At 38.8% G+C, this 24,427-nt stretch overlaps 1 protein-coding gene across 2 annotated transcripts in view; it reads left to right on the top strand.

Moving 5' to 3' along the window:
* The first annotated feature begins 658 nt into the window (after nt 1-658).
* LOC309394880 (semaphorin-4E-like) overlaps nt 659-24,427 on the top strand; it is a 41,428-nt gene continuing 17,659 nt past the window's right edge. The window contains exons 1-7 of one of the 2 annotated variants that reach the window (XM_081958543.1): nt 659-802; nt 2,498-2,639; nt 3,496-3,641; nt 9,402-9,461; nt 17,368-17,466; nt 18,821-18,920; nt 20,522-20,632. In XM_081958543.1, coding sequence (XP_081814669.1) covers nt 2,531-2,639; nt 3,496-3,641; nt 9,402-9,461; nt 17,368-17,466; nt 18,821-18,920; nt 20,522-20,632 — 625 coding nt within the window. In that variant the 5' untranslated portion in view covers nt 659-802; nt 2,498-2,530. Of the gene's footprint in view, nt 803-2,497; nt 2,640-3,495; nt 3,642-9,401; nt 9,462-17,367; nt 17,467-18,820; nt 18,921-20,521; nt 20,633-24,427 lie in introns of those variants that run through there. The other variant, XM_081958544.1, reaches the window with a different exon arrangement.

Genomic DNA, 24,427 nt, shown 5'->3' with positions numbered 1-24,427 from the left:
GAATTCTATTCGGACAGGTGGCCGTCCAGTCTCTTTTTAAAAGCCTCCAGTAATGGGGCACCCAAATAAAATAACCCAGTTATTATTATTTAAAAAATAATAATTACTTATTACTTCCACGTAGTTGTCAACTAGGTTATTTTATGGGTTAGGGCCACCTGACCCCGGCTGCAAAACACCTGGCGGTCGTTAAACAGCAACAGAGAGAGGATTGGACAGCCACTTGTCTGAAATGGTAGAAAGTAATACAATAGCAGAGTTGGAAGGGACCTTGGAGGTCTTCTAGTCCAACCCCCTGCCTAGGCAGGAAACCCTATACTGTTCTAACCCTCAAGTCTCCTGCTTGAGCAGGGGGGTTGGACTAGAAGACCTCCAAGGTCCCTTCCAGCTCTGATTTTGTGAAAAAAACTCTCGTTCGCTCTTCGCGAAGAAAATAAAGCCAAAGGCTCGAGAATGCCCAGAGAATGAAGGTCACGTGTTCTTCGGGAGAACCCCTTTCTCCCCTGCGCCGACAGGACGCTAGCTGGGCGTGGCTAAGATAAAGGAGAGGGGCAGGCGGAGGTATTTAAACCTCAACGGTCTCTTTCGAGGGGGGCGGGGGGAATAATGCTGAGGGAAAGTTAGCGGCTGATGGGCGAAATAAATGCGGGGGTTCTCTGGGGTGAAGAAGGCTGAGAGAGATTGGTTTCCGGCAGAGGGGAGAAATAAGTGCCTGTGTGTGTGTGTGTGTGTGGTCGTGGCCGTTCCCCCTCGAGATGCGTATGGATATGAAGAGGGGATGTCTTCAAAGCATGAAAACTTGGTGGGTGACTTTCGCCCAGTCGCTCAAGATCTTGTCAGCCCAACTCGCCCCACAGTGAGGGAAATAGGAGGAACGTTTGCCGCCTTGAGTTGCTTAAAAAGGAATAAAGGCAGGATTAAAAAAAAACGTCGCCCATTTCATGAGGCATTTAGAGGGTACTATGAGGGAGCGTTGACTTGGTTAATTATGGCGGGATCCATGTTGCGAGGCGTGGCTGCTTCTTGACCCGAGAAGCCTGTCATAAAAGACTTATTTGGGAAGGAAGCTGAGAGGAGAAAACGGGGAAAGTGGAATAGGAGGGTGGGTGAATTAAGGAATGGCTGGTGGGGGACCTTACCAGGGGAAAAAGAAGAGTTGGGTGGAGGGTGAAGTCAGAGAGAATAGAATAGAATAGAATAGAATTCTTTATTGGCCAAGTGTGATTGGACAAACAAGGAATTTGTCTTTGGTGCAGATGCTCTCAGTGTACATAAAGAAAAATAAAATAGAATACATTCATCAAGAATCATAAGATACGACACTTAGTGATAGTCATAGGTTACTAATAAGCAATCAAATTATACTAGGAAACAAAACAAGATAAATTTTAAAGACACAAGCAACATGGTTATAGTCATAACTGGGAAGAGATAGGTACTAGGAAGGAAGAGAAGAATAATAGTAATACAGTCAGTAGGTAAAATGACTGAATTAAGGAATCGCTGGTGGGGGGGCCTTACCAGGGGAAAAGAAGAGAGTTAGGTGGAGGGTGAAATCTGAGAGGACTTAAGGTCAGTATAGAGAAAATGGTGAGAGGAAATCCCAAAGGTGTTTTTTTCAAGAGGCAACTGGATGGTGGGGAATGGAAGGATCCAGTCAGAGCTGAAGAAGCTTCTTGGATGAGAAGCCAAACTTGTTAAAAACAAAACAAAAACCAGAAAGTCCAATTGCCTCTTAAAAAAGCATCTTTGGGACAACCATGATCTGGATGAGTGAGAATCATCTCCATAGACATTCAGTGAGAGGAAGGGTGGAGGAAGAAGAGAAAATAAGAATACAAGTGCCAGTTCAGGGAGTGTTACTATCCCTCTAAAAACATGATATCACAGGAATGTTTAAATTAAATTTATATGCTGCTCCTCTCACTTACAAGGTGGGTGGTGGGTGGGTGGGTTTACAGACAGTAAAAAGATAAATATAAAAGTAAAAAAAATTGAAAGCTATATATATGTTAGTAATTGAATACTGGCTGAGGAGGATGTTAGTGGTAGTCCTCCTATACCATATATCTGCAAAGTGCCCAGAGTGGAGGAAGATATTTATGGTATCCTGAGAAGAATAACAGAGTGCCTCCAATTTGAAGTGTATTTTCTGATATGAAAAATTGAGGGGAGAGTAGAATTGCCTGGAGATACCAGTAGAAGAAGGAAGAGTTTACTGGCAGAGAATTTGGAGTGGTTTACTGTAGAAAATGGGTATTTGCTCATTTTCAGGTGGAGAAAGTAAAATCCTGAAAGATAAGTTGGAATTGGGAATTAGAATTTAGAAATAGTAGATGCCTGCCTGCCTTCCTCCCTCCCTCCCTCCCTCCCTCCCTCCCAATAAAGGAGTTGATCAGCAAATAAAACTTTAACATTTAAATTAATATTGTAGAGCAAACTAGTGACTTCCTGTGTTTGTTTCTCTGTTTTGGACTGTGAAATTCCATGAACTCAGTGCATAGAATGTGCAACAATCTAGTTGAAATCCATGGGCGCTACAGCTGCTTTTTGTCTACTAATGCTTTGTGGAATAATTCAGCAGCAGGATGCAAGCAATCTTCTAAACATCATACCAAGAAAAACAGTGAAATACCAGTGTAAGCATCTTGTTGAATCTATTATTAAAAACTACAGAAATATGTGTCCAACAGGACAATTTCTTATTAAATATGGCTCTCATCACCTATGTATTAGCTATTTAAATTAAATGGAATTGCTTTGTGCAAATATAACCATATAGGGCAGACTCTTTACGATGAATAAAAATTGAATAGTTATCTTGCATTAATGAATAATTTGTGAATTTTCAAAAATATCTGGCTTATCCCTATCAAAATCTGGGCTAGACTGATTTTTGAGCCAACTATAATTATAATGCTTATATGCTTTGAGCCAACATTATATAATGCTCCTGAAACTTTATAAAAAGGCTTATCCAACTTTCCTCACTAGGAAGGCTGAACTTCTTTCAAGATTATTTTTTATGCAAAACTCAGGTTTGGCCAATAAAATACCAGTAATTAAAATATATGATATCAATTTTCCTTTTGTACATTTATAAGTCAGTTTTCCATTTAAAAGTGCCTGTGGAAGGAAGTCTATATAGTGGAACCTCGGGTCACAAACGCTTCTGACTACGACCAAATCAGGTGCCGACCAAAAAATCCACAAAATATTTGACTCTGGTCGCGAACACATCCTCGGGTGGTGATTAAACCCTTTCGCTCCATTTTTTTTGTACGTGCATGCGCATTCAGTCTCGCTTCCGGACACGACCAAATCAGATTGCAACCGAAGTCCTGGAACAGAATACGGTCATGACCAGAGGTTCCACTATATGTGGAAACTGAAACTAGAAACCAGTTTTTTTTAAGCTATGTAAAGATTTGATTGTATTCAAGATCATATTTAACAACACCAAAGATTTAAAGCATTCCTTTCTTTTTTTTAAAGCTGAAAATATAAAGGTATTTGAAAAACAAGGACTGTCCAACTTTTCTACTCTTTTACTGAGTGAAGAAACAAATATTTTATATGCTGGAGTCAAAGATTATATCCTTGTTTTTGACTTAAATGACATTTCTAAAGAAATATCCAGAGTAAGTATTCTAAAATTCTCATGTAGCTTTCTATTGAAAACTTTTGTTTACTTTCAATAAAGTTCTTTATTTTACCTGACACTATTTTCCCCTGTAATTTGGTAGTGCCTACTCTAACCAACAGAACTTCTCTGTAATATCAGAGACCTTTATTTTCTAATCCCATCGGCAGGAAAGCTTTAGCAGAGTGTAATTTTAAAAAGTGCAAAGCATATCCTCAGTCACTGAGAAGTGGAACCTCTTGAAAATATGAATCTAGTATACTACTAAAACTCTTGCCTAAGTGAAGCAGTGCATCGCGGGGCAACAAGAAGAAAAAGATAAATGTGCTTCTCATGGTTTTTATCCAGAAAAGGATTACTGACTGAAAGGGGCCCATCTTACTCCAGGGTGGGGGAGTAGGATACGGGATTTGACTGGCACCTGTCATTCCACACCAGCCTTCCCACTAAATATTTAAGCCAAATGAGACATTTAGTCTGATTTTGTTGTGTTGAAAACTCAGTATTTCATAGTGCTTGATGCAACAAGTGCACCAAGCTGATGATATTAGGTGACTGACTGGAGATCCACAACCTGAACATTCATACCTGGTCGCACTTCCTGCTGTGATAGTTCCTATTGTCACCTATGTTCTATTGAACAGTTTCCTGGCATCTTTCCACTAAACCTGTTTGTAAGAGAGCCAAAGAGCTGTCAGTATCCTGTGCTGAACTTTGGGTGATTAAAAGTTTAGGAAGTAATTACGATAATACCGCTTCTGTTCAAGAAGCAAAGAGTTGGGGCATGCAAGATTGATGGAAGATTTTTTAATATCACTGGGAAATACTTCAATCTCACTGAAAATAAAAACTTTTAAATATTTATTTATTTATTTATTATTTATTTTACTGTGCTTCTAGACCGCCCCCTCTCCCAAAAGGGACTCGGGGCGGTGTACAGTCCATGCAAAAGATACATCAAAATACAATAAATAGAAGAATTAAATATGTACAGTTAAATATGGAGGAGGTTAAAAATAGAATTAAAAAGAACTGTACAGTTAGCCAGTATATATAAATATAATTTTAAAACCCCTAAGAAACACACAAATTAAATTATAAACAATACCCCTAAAATAACCAGTTAATAGTACGTCTACCAGGAGGTAACAGTTGTAATTATGCCAGGCCCGCTAGTCGGAACAGGTGAGTCTTCAATTTTTGCCGGAAGGAGCGGAGGTCAGAGGTGGTTCTGATGTCGGGGGGGAGGTCATTCCAGAGGGTTGGGCCCATCACAGAGAAGGCCCTACTCCTTGGTGTCGCCCGCTGGCATTGCCTAGTGGACGGCACCAGGAGAAGCCCCTCCCTGTGTGAGCGAATTGGCCGCAGGGATGTGTGTGGGAGGATGCGATCCCGCAAGTAACTAAGTCCTGTGCCATGGAGCGCTTTAAAGATGGTAATCAGGACCTTGAAACGCACCTGAAAAACCACAGGTAGCCAGTGCAGCTCGCGCAGGAGAGGTGTTACGTGGGAGTACCTAGTACTCCCCATCACAGCCCGCGCGGCTGCGTTCTGAACTAACTGCAGTCTCCGGGCGCGTCCCAAGGGCAGCCCCATGTAGAGAGCGTTGCAGTAGTCCAGGCGGGACGTCACCAGCGCATGAGTGGCCGTGCGCAGGGCATCCCGGTCCAGTAGGGGGCGCAATTGGCGCACCAGGCAAACCTGGTGGAACGCCCCCCTTGCCACGGCTGCCACATGGTCATCCATTGACAGCTGGGCATCAAGGAGGACGCCCAAATTGCGCGCCCGTTCCACAGGGGCAATTGTTCGCCCCCTATGGCCAGCGATGGAATCAGCTGGCTGAACCGAGGTGCCGGTAGCCACAGCCACTCAGTCTTGGAGGGGTTGAGTTTGAGTCTGTTGTCCCCCATCCAGACCCCGACGGCTTCCAAACACCGGGACATCACTTCGACAGCCTCGTTGGGGTGGTTTGGGGTTGAAATGTACAGCTGAGTATCATCAGCGTACAGGTGGTACTCAACCCCAAAACCACGGATGATCTCACCCAGCGGCTTCACATATGTGTTGAACAGGAGAGGCGAGAGGACCGACCCCTAAGGGACCCCACAAGTAAGGGGCCTCGGGGTCGACCTCTGCCCCCCTGTCAACACACATTGCTTCCGGTCGGAGAGGTAGGAGCCGAACCACCGCAAAACGGTACCTCCGACTCCCATCCCCTCCAACCGGTGCAATAGGATACCATGGTCGATGGTATCAAAAGCCGCCGAGAGGTCTAATAGGACCAGGATAGAGGAACAACCTCTATCTATGGCCCTCCAGAGATCATCGACCAACGCGACCAAGGCTGTCTCCGTGCTGTGCCCGGGTTGGAAGCCGGACTGGCGTGAGTCTAGATAATCGGATTCGTCAAGGTGTCGTGGAAACTGCTGCGCCACCACATTCTCGACAACCTTTGCTAGAAAGGGAAGGTTGGAGACTGGACGATAATTAGCTAGCTCCGTTGGGTCGAGTGAAGGCCTCTTAAGTAAGGGCCTCACCACCGCCTCCTTCAAGGCAGTTGGTAAGGATCCCTCACCCAATGAGGCATTCACCAGGCCCAGAAGCCAGCCTCGAGTCACCTCCCAAGATGCCAGTACCAACCAGGAGGGACACGGGTCCATTAAACATGTGGTGGGTCGCAGCCATCCACGTAACCTGTCCAAATCCTCGGGGGCAACAGAATCAAACTCCTCCCAGAATGGTCTCACAAGACTCACTGTTGGCGGCCCGTCCGGTCCACTGAAGGGGGCCCATCCGCTCCGGATCTGAGCGACTTTGTCCTGCAGATATTCCCCAAACTCCTCTGCTCTGCCCTGCAAGGGCGCCCCCTGCGTCCTCTGTGATAAGAGGGAGCGGGTCACCCTAAACAGGGCAGCAGGGCGGTTATCAGCGGACGCAATAAGAGCGGCACAATATCTACGTTTGGCCGCTCTCAATGCCACAAGGTAGGTCCGTAAATAGGCTCTTACCTGTGTTTGATCAGATTCGGAGCGTGAGGACCTCCACCTGCTCTCTAGATGTCTCCTATGGCGCTTCATCACCCTCAACTCCTCGGTATACCAAGGAGCTCGGGTGGGTCGCTGCCGCAGGAGAGGTCGCAAAGGCGCAACCCGGTCTAAGGCCCCAGCCGCCGCCCTATTCCAGGCGGCCGCTAGGTCCTCCGACCGAGCGCGGGTCAGGGCTACAGGTAATGGCCCAAGCTCCGCCTGGAACCTATCCGGCTCCATCAGGTGCTTGGGGCGGTACCAGCTTGGACCGTCTGGTCCCGCCTCCTCGCGGTGGGGGGTAGCGCCAGGGAAGTCCAGCCGGAGACATGAGTGATCTGACCATGACAGGGGTGTAACAGCTAAGTCCCCTATTCCCAGATCACTCGTCCACTGCTCAGATACAAAAACAAGGTCCAGTGTGTGGCCACCTTCGTGTGTGGGGCCCTGAATTAATTGGGTCAGGTCCATGGCTGTCATGGAAGCCATGAACTCCCGAGCCACCTCAGATGCTGCTCCCGTTGACGGCAGGTTGAAATCCCCCATAACCACGAGCTTGGGGATCTCAACCGCTGTCTCCGAGATCAGCTCAAGGAGCTCGGGCAGGGCCGCTGATGTATAGCGAGGAGCCAAGTATACAATCAGCAAACCCCACTGCCTCCCTGGGCCCCATTTCACACCAAGGGACTCACACCCGGGTATCTGAGGAACAGTGAACTCCCTCGGTTCTAGACCTTCCCGTATAACTACCGCCACCCCACCACCCTTACCCAGGGCCCGAGGCTGATGGAATGCACGGAAACCCGGTGGGCACATTTCCACGAGGGGTTAACCAACCTCGTGGCCCAACCAGGTCTCCGTTATCCCTGCAAGGTCTAAAAATGTCTAAAAGTTATTTCAGATATTAAAATATAAGCATTGGTGCTGAAGAAGATAAATTGCTGTAGAGCAGGGGTTTCAAACTCGATTTCATTGAGGGCCATATCAGGGTTGTGCTTGATACAGGGAGGGGATTGGGGGTGGTGGCCAGGGTTGTCATAGCCAGCTCAACATTACTCGTGTCAGGGGACCCTATGGGGGCCCGAATGTTCTTCCAACGAAAAGAGGCTCCCAAGCTCCATTTTCAGCTGCAATGGCCTTCTGCAACCATCTGAAAACAGAGCTTGGGAGGGCTGCTCGCGAGCCAAGTACCATGAGCTAAGCCTTTGCTGTTTCCAGGGTGGCCCCACGGGCCAGATCTAAGCACCCCATGGGCCAGATCCGACCCCTGGGCCTTGAGTTTGACACCCCTACTATAGAGGGAACTTCCCCCCCCCCTAAATTTTTGTAAGGAAATGTGGAAGAGAGTTCTAAATAGTATTGCAAAGTACAAGAAATTTGCCATTTCACCAACAAATAATGACCTAATATCCAAATTTGTATAGAGATACAAAGGACTTTTCTTTAAGCGCAACACTTCAAACAGGAATTTAGAATATCCATTCTATTCCCGGCTAAGTGTTTCTACCTGAAGCATATGTTTCTCTGCTTCAGTTACTTTGAGTTCCCAATTCTTTGGGCTTTCACATATTATTCAGAGGTATTTGGGGAGATTAAAAACCTTACTCTTTCTTATTTTCTCTTCATCGACTTCTCAAAGGAAGTACTCTTCATTTTGAGAAGACCAAAAATCTTTATTAGTAGAGGGAAGGACAGGGGTAATCTGGTTCTGAGACAATGTGACCGAGAGCCATCTCTCACTCATGGAAAGTATAGAGACTGGCAAGCAGACTATATTCATAATAATCACAGCCTGATTCAATGCTGACGAACCACACAAAAAATCAAAACTATTTTTTCTGCATTTCTTTTTGCTTCCATTGGCTGATCCCTGCCTCTATAATTTCTGTTCTAAAATGCAATTAGCATCATGTAGCTCATCTCAGCAACTGACAGAGAAGCTATTTTTTAACCAGATTATCTAGCCTAATGACTGCTCTCACTGGCAGTAATTGTCAAGGTTTCATTTGCTATTTGGTCATTTTTTGCTAAAATACCAGAAAATGAAGTTGTCTGTGCCCAAATAGGAAATTAGAGGTGAACTGTTCTGTTGGGCATTATATTTCCATTGATTTTGGCTTGGTTGTTTAGTTTTGATTTTATATGGTTTTGACCTAAGGCCCTTCATTATTTGCAAATTACCATCTCAGGCTTCTGCCAAAAATCTCCTACCATCTCTCATTGAGGGGGAATGAAGGAGCAGGCAGAAAAAGATAATCTTACCTATTTGTTCTTGCCAATTGCCAATATGCATCTCCAGAGCTCCTGGAACTCCTACGGTGGTACTACTGGGGAAAAAAAGCATGGCCACATGAGACTCCATCCCTCCTGGGTTTATAGGATATTGTTTTCCCCCTTTCCCATCTAGTCCCTTGGCAATTGTCAGAAAGAGAACTAGAGACTGATACAGAAATTTTGAGCAGAGAGGCACAACTGAGAGATAAAACTACCATAGATTTAAAAAATTGTTTGTCTCAGAAAAATACTCATTCTAAATATGAAGCCATTTCTAGTCTAAGATCACTGGGCCTGATATCCTGGTCCTAAAATCTTAATACTTGGATTTTATGTATTAATCATCCTATAGGAAGAGGGTATGCCTAACTGAAGGAACTGGCTAGAAGCAATAGCATTGGCTCAACATGTTTACTTTATAGAAGATTTTAATATGTTCCTTTGCCTGTTTTGATTCCTAGGTATCCTGGTTTGCTTCAGAAGATAATAAGCTTCAATGTCTTCGCAAAGGAAAAAGCAAGGTGTGCTTTGGTGTAAATATTAAATTGATTTTTGGGGTAGAGTATGGTTGCACTTGAGGCTTAAATTGATTTTATTCTTAAATCTTAAGTAGATTTATTATAGAAATGGCTAGTGTATATTACCATATAAACGTAAAAAGTTGAGCTTTTATGTTACTAATTCTACTGCACCAAAAGAATAAGAAGTCAATGCTTTTCTTTTTTCGTTTTCCCTTTACCCTACACTTTTTCCCCTTCATTTTCTCATTATTTACAGTTTTCTTTGTACTTCTGTATTTTATATTTTGATAAACTAATACAATACTCTAGGATTAAATTGATTTTAACAATTTCATTTACTGAGAACAAACCTGAAACCTCAAACAGAAATTATGTGGAAATGCTAATAAAATAGTGGGGAATGCATGTTATATTCCTCAGGAGGACCACAAGGGATGAGGTGCTTGGGGCCCAAAGGGAGAGACCACTGAAATATAAAGATGAAGAAATTAACATTCTTAAGCAGATTCCGAAAAAGATAAGAGAGAGAAGGAGGAAGTATTCCTCCTTATCAAAGAAATTATACAATAAAGGAATTTGGTTTAGATGGTTATTGCCAGAGGGAATGTTGGTCTTCTGGGAGGGAAATAGGATTAGAATTAATACAGTGCAGGAGGCTGAAGCCTTCATTAAAAAGCATTTCTCCCTCCTAGGGGGCAAACACATAGAAAGTGACAAAGGAAAAATGATTGAGCACATGGTTGACACAATATAGAATAAGACTCTGTTTTTTGCTTATCTTTTATATCTTGTTTTTAATATTGTAAAAATTGTGAGATTTGGATGGAATTCTACCACTAGTGTGGGAGCTGCCAAAATTTTCTATGTATCCCCTTAGCTTTTCCCATAAATGTTTAAAAACCAATAAAATTCTTTTTAAAAAAATAATAAAATAGTGGGGGATTTGATGGGAATAGTCCTTGTAAATGATGAGCAGATTTGAGCCCAAGGGAGGGGTCAAATGCATCATCAGTTTCAAATCCCTTTGCACCCACAAGAGATCCAAGTCTAGCCACCTTGAATTCCATTGATTCTTATCTCCTGCCAACTTGTTAATCATTGGCTAATTGATGCATTTCTCTAATTGTATTGCTACATATAAATGTAATATATAAATAAAATATCACCTTTTTATAATGAAGTCATAATAAGAATCAATATGATTTTAAATCCTATTTTATTTATTTTAAATCCTATTTTATGCTGCATCTTGAAATAGAGCATGTCTGAAGAAAATTCATTACCAAATATATAATATTGTGAAAATGAAAAGACACATCTCTTTATGTGTGTCAGTAATTGAGATGTCTTATTGTTTGCAGCTCATGAACTAGTACTTTGCATGAAAAAAGGAAGGAAAGGTTAATTTCAGCATGCAGGACAGATTTGTTAAATACAAATAACATAAGTAGATCTGTTTGTCCTCCTTATATTATTAACTTTTCTGTCTGATCAATACGTGTCCAGCTTTGCTAATTTATTTTACTTTTAATTTTCTTTTCATCACCCCTTTTTTTCTTTTGTTAATGTAGTTCCAAAACAGGCAAATTCGTTGTGTTTTTTAATTGTACTTAAACGACTAAAATAGTAAAAAAAATAAAAGCATAAGAAAAAAATTACAAATCTGGAATTCAAAATATTAAAGAAATTATCTTTCAAAATCAAATTATCAAACTCTAGCTTTCTTGGAAGAATAGAAATGTCTTAATCTGGCATTGGATATACAGCAATGAATGTACTAGACATACTATACTTTTCTGAAGAGGATATGCTATATTAAGACCAACGAAGCAGTGGCATGCCATGATCATATCAACTAATACCTGTTATTACCCATCCATTTATTAGATAAAATATGACTGATGTAAGGCTATCCCTATCTCGACAGATTCAGTGCTAATATGTCATTTTAAACTGATAAAAGACACTCCAGTTCATTATCTATGCTTATATTGACAATAGTGAAACCAAGAACCACTTAACTAATGTGAGTCACAACCATCTCTAGAATACATAGATTCAAAATAGTGAAAGCAGTGGTATTCACTGTGACACATTATGCAAATGAAAGTTATACTTTAAAGAAGTGCAAAAAAAAAAGATTGATTCCTTTGAGATTTGATGTTGAAGAAGATTCCTTAGAATCTTCAAGAAAACAAACAAATGATTAATTGAACAAATCAACCTAGAATTGTCCACTCAAATTATCCTACTTCAAACACATTATGCAAAGATCTATCTCTCTGAAAAAGACTTTAACATTGGGAAAGGTAGAAAGAAAGCAGTAAGCTGGATAGACACAGTTATAATGGCAATGGATATACTGTTGGAAAATATGAAAAACACATCATCTTGCGAAAAATCCATCTGTGTGGTCACTAAGAGTTGACAGTGGCTCGATAGTCCTTAACTTATTCCTTATTCAGGTGTCAATTCATGAAATGGTCTACTGTGCCTGTCATCTTCATAACTAAAAAGGAGAGGTGGATCTTATGCGTATTGATAACAAGTTAGGCTATTTTCCCTGCCAATCTTCCCCAATGGTTCCTTGCAGATACAGTATAACCCAGGGAATAAAATAAAACTGAATTTAAGGAATCAGTGGAACAGCTTGCCTTCTGCAGTTGTGGTGCTCAATTACTTGAGGTTTCCAAGAAAAGATTGGACAACCATTTGTACCCGATGGTATAGGGCAGGGGTGTCCAAACTTGGGAACTTTAAGACTTGTGGACTTCAACTCTGGAATGACCTCCCCCCCGACATTAGAACCACTACTGACCTCCGCTCCTTCCGACAGAAACTGAAGACACACCTGTTCCGACTGGCTGGTTTGGCATAATTTATAACGTCTACCTCCTGGCATACACATTCTTACTGGTTTTTAGAGGGATAGTGTTTTAAATTTAACCTGATATTTTAAACTTTTGTATTGATTTATTTATTTAGCTGTACAGTTTGGCATATTTTATCCTCCTCTCATACATGTATTTATGTAGTTATTTCTATGTTTTAATCTGTTGTATTTTGATACGGACTGTACACCGCCCCGAGTCCCTTTCGGGAGAGGGGGCGGTATATAAACACTAATAAATAATAATAATAATAATAATAATAATAACTCCCAGAATTCCCCAGCCAGCCATGCTGGCTGGGGAATTCTGGGAGTTGAAGTCCACAAGTCTTAAAGTTCCCAAGTTTGGACACCCCTGGTATAGGGACTCCTGCCTTGGACAGGGGGTTGGACTACGATAGAAGACCTCCAAGATCTTTTCCAGCCCTATGATTCTAAATGTGTAACACAAGGAAAAAGAACCAGAATAATGATCCTAAAACATCTATTGGAAATAGGCAGCAGAGTGGGAATAGAATTACTAAATAATTATTTAAATTCAATCAATTAAGAAAAGTCAATGAAACAGGTACCAAATATTGGTGTCATTAGTTCATTCGGACTCCATGTATAAGTCAGTAGGACCCCATGAAGATCTGATCTGATAATGTTTAATAACAAAGAAAATCCAAAAGGAATGTGATTTCCCCCCCGCCTGCCCGAATTGTAGGACAAACAATAAATTAGAGTTGCAAAGAAGGCAGACAATCTTTGGATTTCATCAATAAAAATGTAGCTTCCAAATCATGAAAATTAAAAATTTTACTTTATTCTTTCTTGGTCAGACCATACATCAAATAGTATGTCCTGCTTGGGGTACATTTTATTTTAACATTCATCTCTTTAGAAGGTATAACTGGCTATTTGACACTTCAGTCCTACTTTAAAACTATAGCTTTAAATAAAAGAAAATGTCCATATTGAAGTCAATTTCCTCATCCCTGGTGGTCCTGGAGGATATAATGACAGGAAATTTCTAATCTTCCATTTCTGGAATTTCCAATGAGCCAATCTAACTAAAAGTTGTCTATAATTTTTGAAAACTCTGGTTCCTATTTGAGATGCAATCTTCTGCAGTCAGCTGTTAATCTTGAAATTTGACAGTTGTTCTTCCAAAACACAAGGCTTCTTAGAATCTTCTACCCTGTTTCCCTGAAAATAATGTCCAATCGGGCTTTTGAATGCATGCGCGAAAATAAGCCCTCCCCGAAAATATTGCAGCAGAGCAGCAGCCATGAGGTGACAACTCTCGCCGCCTCCTGCACCTCAAAAATAATAAGACCTCCCCGAGAAAAAGGCCAAGCGCTTATTTCAGGGGAAACACAGTAGTTATCGACCCTTCTATCCCTGACTGATAAATTGGGCTTTAAGATAAAAACTAATTCCTGCAGGCCAGTAGTTCTCTTCCCTAAATAGTCCTCATTGGGGGAAAGGCTGAATGTTTCTTTAAAAACTTATTTTACAGTCCTGAAAAGAAAACAAGTGCTCCCTCTGTACATCATTACCCTCTTCTTAGTTCTCAGATACTCTTGTGTTATGGACTACTGGAGACTAGTTATCTCAGGAGAAAGAGATATGAGCTGAAGTTGGTGTCTGAAGTGTTGGAGCAATTTTTTCATTAGATTGGATTAGGTTACAGGAAGTTTGGAGTTCCTCCTTTTTTTTGAAAGTGAATATATAAGACTGTTTGATAGTCTTGTATATTCTATTAGTTTTGTCTGCTATACATTCTCTTAGAATTCAGGACAAATAATCTGTCATCAACAACAGTGAACTGATTGGATTGCAGTATTAAAGAACAGTGTTTGGTTGTGTGGGGGTTAGTGTGCCATTTCAGTAATGGTTAATAGATGGGCTTGACTAACAGCTAATAATGAAGAGATTGTATTGTCCACTTAGTACTGTATCTAAACATGAAGGGTCCTTGGTGCTCTTTGAGCTTGCTTGTTTTCTTGCAGACGTTTCGTTACCCCAATTAGGTGACATTATCAGCTCTAGTAAGGAGTGTTGTGTGCTGTCAGTTTATATTCTGGTGGCTTACCCTGTGAGCATTGGTAGGGATGGTCTTAGATATTTTTTTGCTTGGGCTGTTTACTGTTGGCTCTTTGGCAGTTTCTTGATTGGGGTATTGTTTACTTCTCCTTTATTGGTAACTAAACATTTATGCTCCATGGCTGAGGTTGGCTTCTTATGGTAGCATCCAATCTTCTTTATTCTTGGTCAAATACTATTACCAGTTGTTATTTCTTTACAAAGCACTATAAAAATTGGATTTTTTAAAACATTGGGGCTTGATAAAATGTGCACTTCAATTACTGAAGTAGTATTTGACTATTACTAGTATTTTTGAATGTCTTCAATAAGGTGGAACCATTTGAGAAGATAGGAATGGACAGTCTAAACCAGTGTTTTTCAACCTCAGCTACTTTAAAATGGCTGAAAGAATCTGGGATTTGAACTTCAAATAAATTGTGATCAAGAAACTGGTCTAAATCAACTGTTCCCAACCATTTCTAGATTTCCTTTTTGGAGTCAATTGAAGAATAGCTTCAACATTGTTAATTTAAGGATAAATGACTTTCTAACTCATCACATCACCAAAATGTTTCACTTCTGACTAGACCCATATAAACATTGGAAGCTTGACCATCAAACTTCCTTTTTTAACTAATTACTGGTTTTAAACATATTAAGTGATCCTGCCAAGATTTGCTGAAAAGGACAAGATGGATTATAATAAATTCATCAGTTTCCTACAACACTAGAGTAAATAGTGTTTGAAATTTGGATTCCTGCATTGAAAATGGCATCAACTTAAATGTTGCTTCAACCTCTAGAATTCTAACAGGGATTATCATAGCACCAGAAACTATGTTTTGTGAAAGAAAACAAAGGAATCAAGAATGTCTAGTCATAAGAAAATGTAAGTCTTCTAGCCCTTCATAAGGCTTTGAAAAGCTGGTTCTTCCCATAACATTGGGGTAGTGTGAAACTGCAGCTGAATACAGCTGAATGTGAGTACGGTATTTGTGTGGAGGGGAAATGGGTGCAAGGAGCTTTTTTTGTGATTTGACAGTTGTGTTTTTTGTTATTTTGTGAGCTGCCAAGGGTTATGATAAATAGATAGGAGGTTGCATAAGTCTTATAATAAGTTAATTAAATACTTCCTAAGAGCAAAAGCTTTCAGCAGTGAGACCAATTACCGACAGAAGCAGTGGTTCTTTCACTGGAAATGTTACAGTAGAAACTTAACTGTCATTGGTCTAAGATGTTTTAATTTAATTTTCACAGAGCTACATTTTGGACTTGACAGTCTAAATGGTATTTTTGAACTCAGTTCTAGCAATGGGAACTCTCTAAAGTTTCTCTTCTTTAGGCTTCTTTCATATAGTCCTTTGAATGAGAATACTACAGCTAGAAACAGAACTTGATTCATGTATACCAGGGATGTAAAACTCATGGCCCACAGGCCAGATGCGTCATGCTCTGGCCACCCCCACCCCCATTTTAGGAAAGGGGAAAAAGTTACGATACATCATGTGATGATAACATGTCGTCATGAGTTTGGCAACCCTGATGTATAACCTATGCTCTATTACGTAGCTGGGGCTCTGTTCTTCAAACTACCTTTTCCAAACGCATCCCCTTGTTTCACTTAGGAGAAATGAGTTAGGATTTCTTTCCCTCAACTACTCTCTTTAACAGCTGAGGCTGTTAATGCAAATACACTGAATTATGAACCTTTTCTTTCCATCCATCTCCAAATCCAAGTAGTAATATGCATGGTCTGGAGATTATCCTGACCATTAAATAGAATATCACCACAGTTTTAGATCCCCTTTAAGTCCAAGTAGTCCTTGATTTACAACAGTTAGTATAGTGACTGCTCAAAGTTACAACAGCATTGAAAAAAGTGACTTATGACCATTTTTCACACTTATGACCTTTGCAGTATCCCCATGGTTACATGATTTACATTCTAATGCTTGACAATTGGTTCATATTTATGGTGACTGCAGTATCCCGAGGTCACGTGACAATATTTTGCAACTTTCTGACAAGTAAAGTCAATGGGGAAGTCACATTCACTTAACAACCAGGTTACTAATTTAACAACTGCAGTGATTCACTTAACAAATGTGGCAAGAAAAGTTGTAACAAAACTCACTTAACAAATTTCTCACTTATTATCATAAATTTTGGTCATAAGTCGACTACCTGTACGCATCTATTTGTGCTTCACTGCAAACTGCTTTGTGAACTCATCCAAAAACACATTTTTGAAGAGAAATATAGGAAACATTGGGAAAACTCTGAATTGTCTTGTATAGGAAGAAGGATGGGTATGTGTTATTGATTTATTACAACATTTCTATATCACTCTAACTTCTCACTACTTGATAGAAACCTAGACCACCTTGCACTAGAAAGGGAGTGCCAGAATAAGATAGTTATGGCTAGTATCTCCATCTGCTGCTTCAGCAGTAGCTGCAATTCTAGCAGAACCTTTAAGTCATGGACCTGCTTTTTCAGGGGAAGGCCAGCGTGTCCAGAATTGGAATCAAGCCAGGTCAATTTATAAATAGTAAAATAGCAAGGGCTTAATATATGCTTTGAAGGAGAAGTATTTATCAAGGCAGACTTTGGAGAAAATACATTTATTGCTCCCTAGAATCAGTAGAAGGTCTAATTTACATTAGAAGTGATTTAATATATTTTGAAGAGAGAAATTAAAACACATTATCATGTAAAGAATTTTCCTGCTCATCCAGTGTCCTAAAATTACTTAACTGCACCATTTATCAGTGCATTTGTTGGAAAAGTGTACCCTGTGTTGTCTCTAGAAGACAAGCATTGTTCTTCTGCCCAGGGATCTTACAATGCCGGTCTGCTTACATTCAACATCAGAATAGTTTTATAAGGTTGAGAATATACCTGCAATTTTTTTGAAGTTTAGCATTTGTGTGTATTTTTCAGGCAGAATGCAACAATTATATACTTATTATGCATAAAATAAATGCAACAAATTTATATATATGTGGCACAAATGCATTTCATCCAGCTTGTTGTTACATGGTAAGTTCATGGCATATTTTTTTGAATTATTGCACTATGTCTTTTATTTATGGAAACAAATAAATTTCTTGTTTACTCGCAGTATTTTTCTTAAGCTACTTTCTGAGTCACAGGGGGAGCTACAAAATAGTATACAAATTCTAGCAATAAGTAATGTAGAATACACATCTCAATGGTTTGTAAAAGCAAGTACAGTTTCAATATTATATTTATTTTAAGAAATCCCTACATTAAAATATAAATCTGGCCCGAATATTACTTTATTTTATTACAAGTCCACCAAAGATGACATGTTCCTTCTGTACAATTATGTTTTCATCATACATTTGAAATATTTGTATACATTTGGTTATATATTTCATCAGATGAACAGAAAACAAACATTGGAAAGGATTATTAGATTCTGCATGCCAAGAGTCATGACCTTATAATCTCCGACCTCTCAATAGGGGCTCATGATGGTATATAGTGAGATAATTTTGAGAAGTGAGAATACTCCCATAAGATTATTCTAGTTTCATACTGATAAATACTTCCCTTCAGGGGTGGCTGACCTTTGCTTTTCATATGAACACCTTTATGGATTTTCCAATGTATTATTGCAACCTCTGATGTTAGTATATGAAGATAGGAAGTACATTGCACATGAAAAATGACATAGCCTTGGGAATGCTTTGGAATCCTATAGTAACATAATTTTTTTGGAATCCCATACAATCTAATTGTCTGAGATAAGAAACTAGACAATGCAGCATTGTTGTCTAGTTTCCAGTCTCTGTTCAGTCCATTATATGTTAGGATAATCAAAGCTAGTTCCTGAATCTTACAAAGGAGACTTTAAGTTATACTGTCTGATGACTAAGGCTTCTATTCTTTTTTTATGAGCAGATTCTCACTTTCTGTTCTAGTATAGAGCATATTGGGTCTCGACATTTAACAGAAATCTGACTCAGGTGGGTGGACATGGATTCAAAGGAATTGATTTTTTCACAACTCCAATCAGCAGCAAAATTAGAATAGACAGCTAGTGGAAATGGCAAATGGACTACTGTCAGTTGATCTTTAGGACACTTACATTTTTCCACTCAACCCTTTGATAACCAGAATTTTATAGCATCAGAATATGGAGAACATCTTAGACTTTGGGTTCCAGTCTTGAGATATTTCTCAATAGAACCTTCTTAGTTTTTGTTTCATATAAAGCACTGTTTCAGTCATCCAGATTCGTGCTCAGCTTGGAAATTGAATGGAGTCAAGGGATCTTTACCTTTTAATGGATAAGGAAACCATGATTTAGCAAGAAGTATGAACATTGTCACTAATACATCTGCTCTCTGGGAATTATTTAAAATAGGTAATTGACAATATGAAATTAAAGTTGTATACAAGAGCTACGGAAATGAGAGGAAGATGTCCATATGAACCAACTCTGAGTTATGCCTCTTTAATGGTTGGTAAGTTTTCTCCTTGCCCTGCAAAATGTCTTGATATCTTTTTCATTTAGTCATGGTTGTCAAGCACGGATTACTCAAATTAGAGTGAATATATTTCAGATGTGATGTTGCTTATCAGTCTTTGAATAAAAGACTGGGTTGAAAAAGCTATCAGGAAACTAATTGCATATGCAATCTGCCTGTACAGTATATCAGCTCTTCCTCAATAGCTGGCTGATGTAGGATTTTTTTCTTTGAAAGACTCTAATGACATATTTATTCTTTTTCAACTTTGTCTCCTTACACCATTTGTTCTTTTCTGTATACTGTAGATTTCAAACTAAGTACAAGGTTATAGTGGGGGGAAGAATGTTACCCTATTCTGCAAGCAGCAGCTTTTTGGTTAAAAAGTATTTTTTTAAAAAAAGAAGAAGCTGATATTTTACACAAAGACTCTTTTCAAACCATTTTCTATTGTCATTGGACAATCAATGTAGCCTTTTAAACTTAGCTGTTTGTTTGCTTCTATTTTTGGAATTTGCTGATATGTTTGACCACTGCTTCATTCTGTCAGCCATATGTTTGCAATGGAAACTAAATTGCTGACAACAGTCAAAGTGTCAGTCTCAGCTAAGGGCTATACATAGCTCTTAAGCAAAATGCCCTCAACTCTCTCCTCCATTGTAATTCCAGATAGTCTTCATTATTGTAGCTGTCTCCATTCTCTGACTTCAGTCCATTTTTCTTGCTCCTGTCAGTGACAAGTCACCTTCAAGCACAGTTGAATAGATAGCAGTAGCAAGAAGGAGAAATAGTAAGCTCGAGTGAAGCGGAACAGATGTTGGTATAGAGTAGGAGGGACTGACTTTGCCAGACCTTAATGTTGACATTTTCATATTAAGATGATGAAAGTTATGCTGTTGGACTTGCAATAATGGTTTTTTTTAATGCAAGGATGGCTTTTTCTGTTCATATTATTTATTATGTATTGGTTGCTTATGTACCATTGAGTCAGATTCAGTTCCTGGCAATTGAATACTCATAATCCTGATCTGCCTTACAAAAGTGTAGTTTTTCTAATGATATGTAGATTTTATAATGATATTCCTATTCTGTTTTTGATACCACATATCAACCTTTATCCATGGTTTTCCTCTTCTACTTCCTTTATGTCTTGCCATGAATTATAGCAACATTTATTCAACTTGCTAAATTAAAATAAGATTAAGCAGATTTAATTGTTGTGCATGGTTCATCATTCTGTGGAGAACTGCTGTAATTCAAACTAATTTTAGGCTACTCACATGCTAAACAACCATATTTAATCTATTTCTATTTTTATTTTAAAGGAAAAGCAGCTGTGAGACCCCAGTGCCAGTCCAACATCATATTGTTGATGATGATCATGGACCTTTCCATAACCTGCATGCATGTTGTTAAATTCCGAAGGTGTCATTTGTAGTAGTGGCCCAGATATGGGATTTGACATGGCTCAAACTTGTGTCTTCTATGCTTTTGCTTCTATATTTATCCTTGAGCTATAGCACACACAATATACCCATCTCCTCCTGCAAATTGTGGCAGGGCTAAAAAGATACATCTTTTTATTTGCTTTGTCTCAGATGGTGCACTTTATACAGCCACTTCAAATAACTTTTTGGGTACAGAGCCAATTATACTACGGAGTTTCAGGAATCCTTTAAGGACAGAATATAAAGCATCTTGGCTTAATGGTAAGACATTTTGTACAAAATTAATGAAGAAAATGGTGCACAGTGGGGCTTTTTTTGCAAGTTAGTCTGTGATCTCAGCTGCCTGTGTCACAGATTGTCACAAACCAATTTTTTTTGAATATATTTTTATCATTTTTACATTTAAAACAATGCAGTACCGTGAAGTTGAAGTGACCATACATTCACATTATATACCGCTAGTCTCAACCATTAACTATTAGCCTATTTAATACATTGTCTATCCTTCTGTCCAATCACAATATATAGTTTGTTCCAGTCTTGTCACCTTGTCTTATACCAATCATAAAATCTGTTCCAGACTTCAAAATATTCGGATTCCCCTTTATTTTTAAGTTCAAGAGTGAGCCTATCTGCTTCCGCACAGGCCAAGACTTTTCTGATTATATCTAGTTCTGATGGTGTGTTTTCTTTTTTCCAATATTGTGCATAAGTTATGCATGCCACAGTTAGTACATGTATAATTAGATAAAGTGTATCTTTCTTAAACCCCTCCGGTATTATACCTAGGAGAAAAAATTCTGGTTTAAACAAGATTTGGTCTCCCACCATTTGTTCTAACTATGATTGAATCATTTTCCAATATTTATTTTGCCTTATTGTACGTCTACCACATATGATAAAAAGTGCTGGTGTTTTTTTACACTTCCAACAATTTGGGGCCAGATTTTTAAACATTTTGGAGAGCCGTGCTGGGGGGAGATGCCATCTGTAGAACATCTTATAAAGATGTTTTACATTAATGTTTTACATTAAGTTATCAAGCTTTGGGATAGGGTGAGGTTAGAACGTGGCCATGGTTTCATTGGATGCATTAGAGAAGGATAGTTCAGGCACCATATTTTGGTTTTATTGGCTTTTTTGTTTGTTTATGTAGCTTACCAGATTTTTTAAAAATGGGTGGCTATAGGTAAGTCTTCTAAATAAATAAATCTTAAATACATTCAGAATATTACATCTCAACTCCTCAAAATAGACTGAAGGTAGTTATCAATATGTTGTGGGTGAGGAGATAGGGCTTTCCTGTAAGATAGGAACCATCACTAAAATTCATCTTTCTCAAGTCTGCTTGATGTAATTTGTGCAGTGGGAATCCGTAATGTTTCCCTCTGAAATGACTATCAGATAAATCAGTTGTATTTGGAGAAGGCAGGGCTGCAAGAACCATATGAGGTTCTTAAAGTCAAAAACATTTGATCGGAAACCAGTATAGCTATAACTCTAGACTGGAGATGGAGGCATTCATGGTAAGAAAAAAGATTCAGAGTAGACACTATAGACAAAGCAGAGGAATTCTATAAACAGAACTTTGGCAGTGAGGATGAAATAGAGGAGAGAGAAGTAAGAGAAGACCATCAGTCATAGAAGAGAAAGAACTGCTAACCAGAGAGAAGGAGAGTGGGAAAGGAGGAATAATGGGAAATGATGAGGGAAGACTTAAAGAAATAAGAGAAGCTAGATTGACAAGGGCGACAAGACCTAGATACAGGTAGAGAAATGCAGGAAGAAATTAAAATACTATCCTTGAATATCAATGGATTGAACTCCCCCCCCCCCCCAAAAAAAGGAAAAAATTATTCAACGAACTTAGTAAAATGAATTTGGATATAATAGTGGTGCAGGAGGTGCACATAAAAACACAACATGAACAATTATTAGCCTACCCCAAATTGGGAAGTATGTTTGCATCGCTAACACAATACAAAAAGTGAGGGGTAGTGTTATACATCAATGAGAAGATCCCAACTAAGCAAATCTATAAAGATAATGAGGGTAGGATCTTCATTGTAGAAGTAATATTAAATCAAAAGCGAGTCATATTAGTAGGAATTTACACCCCAAATGAGAGACAAGAACAATTTTATAGGAAATTGCATAATATTGGGAAAATAGAAGGTAATATTTGTATTATGGGGGACTTCAATGCAATAGTTGATAGAGAGTTAGATTACAAAAGTAGCAAAGTAAGAAAAGGAAATAGAAGAACACTACCTAAAACATTTTTTTAAATGGTAGAAGAGTTGAATATTCAGGATAGTTGAAGAGAGAGAAACCAAGGGGAAAATCAGTATACATATTATTCGAGCAGACACAAATCATGGTCCAGAATTGATATGGTTTGGATATCGACAGAGCTAAACTCAGAAGTGGAAGAAATAGAAATAGATACCAACCTCTGGGCAGACCATAACCCAGTTAAAATAAGATGGAGGGGACAAAGGAAAGCGATGAGTTGGACTTTAAAAAGATCAATAATAAAACACGAAGAATTTATATCAAGGATGAAAGAATAAAAGTGCTTGTTCTAGGAGAATGAAAAAGAAGACACAAATTTACAAAATCTTTGGGACATCGCAAAGGCCTATATGAGAGGCATTGCGATTGCTTACATGGCAAAAGAAAATTTAAAAAGAAACAATGACAGAAGAGTTTGGAAGAGGAACTCAGGAGATTAGAGGTTGGACTACAAAAGGATCCCAAAGAGAAGATCTCAAATAACAAATAGACCTAACTAAACATAAATTGAACATTCTCGAGAAGGAAGATTGAGCGCAACAAATAAAATGGAGCAACCAAAACTTTTTTGAAAATGCAAATAAACTGGGGAGATGGCTAGCATACAAATTAAGAAAACAGAAAGAAAGAAGGTGGAGTAACAAACTGCAAAATGAGGAGGGAAATATGTTCTTTCAAAATGAAGAGAAGAAAAATATAATTCATGATTTCTACAAGAAACTATAAAAGGATGATGAATGTGATATTGAAGAAAAAGTACTACAATGTTTTATGAAAGCTGAATTATCCGAAGTGTCAGAAGATATAAAATCATGCTGAACAAAGATATAAGATTGTCAGAATTAATAGAGGCAACGCAAAAACAGAAAAATAATAAATTGCCAGGTCCAGACAAGCCATCAGAACTATATAGAGAACTACAAGATACTCTAGGACAAACACTAATTGAGGTATTTAATGTAAAATCCCAACTGACATTATCAAAAGCCTTTTGCACATCCAGAAATGTCAATGCCACTTGTACTTTACTATGCACTTCATAATATTCCAATACATCCAATATTGTCCTCATATTATTTCTTATTTGTCTTTTTGGTAAGAAACCATTTTGGTCAACGCAAATAAATTCATTAAGAAACCTCTTTAATCTTCCGGCCATTATTGCCATGAATATTTTATAGTCCAAATTTAGCAATGATATGGGCCTGTAATTTTTAATTAATGTCAAATTAGTATTTGGAATCAGTGCGAAGTTTGCCTCCACCCACGAAGCCGATGTCTTTGCTTCTCTTAATACCACATTAAATACCTCAATTAGTGTTTGTCCTAGAGTATCTGGTGGTTCTCTATATAGCTCTATATATATATAGAATGGCAGAAGAACAAGTGAAGGAAACTATGGTAACGTGGGACAAGAACTTTGGTTATAATATCAAACTGGACAAATGGCAAGATCTATGGGAGAGAAATAGAAAACTAACACTAGCCACTTTGAAAACTTGTACAAAATGTTTTATAGGTGGCATCTTCCTCCCACGAGGTTAGCAAAAATGAATAAGAATCAATCTCCACAGTTTTGGAAATGTAACTTGGCTTTAGGATCTTTTTATCATATGTGGTGGTTATGTACAAAAGCCAAGAATTTTTGGTATCAGATAAAAACATGGTTGGAAGAGATGTTAGATCAAAATATAGATTTAAAACCAGAACTATTAGGAATAATAAAAGAAAAATATAGTGAAGGGGTGACATTTAATGCTG

Source organism: Natrix helvetica (genome assembly GCF_964273705.1).
Source record: "Natrix helvetica genome assembly, chromosome: 1".
Taxonomy (NCBI): domain Eukaryota; kingdom Metazoa; phylum Chordata; class Lepidosauria; order Squamata; family Natricidae; genus Natrix; species Natrix helvetica.
This window is presented reverse-complemented; position numbering and strand designations above follow the sequence as displayed.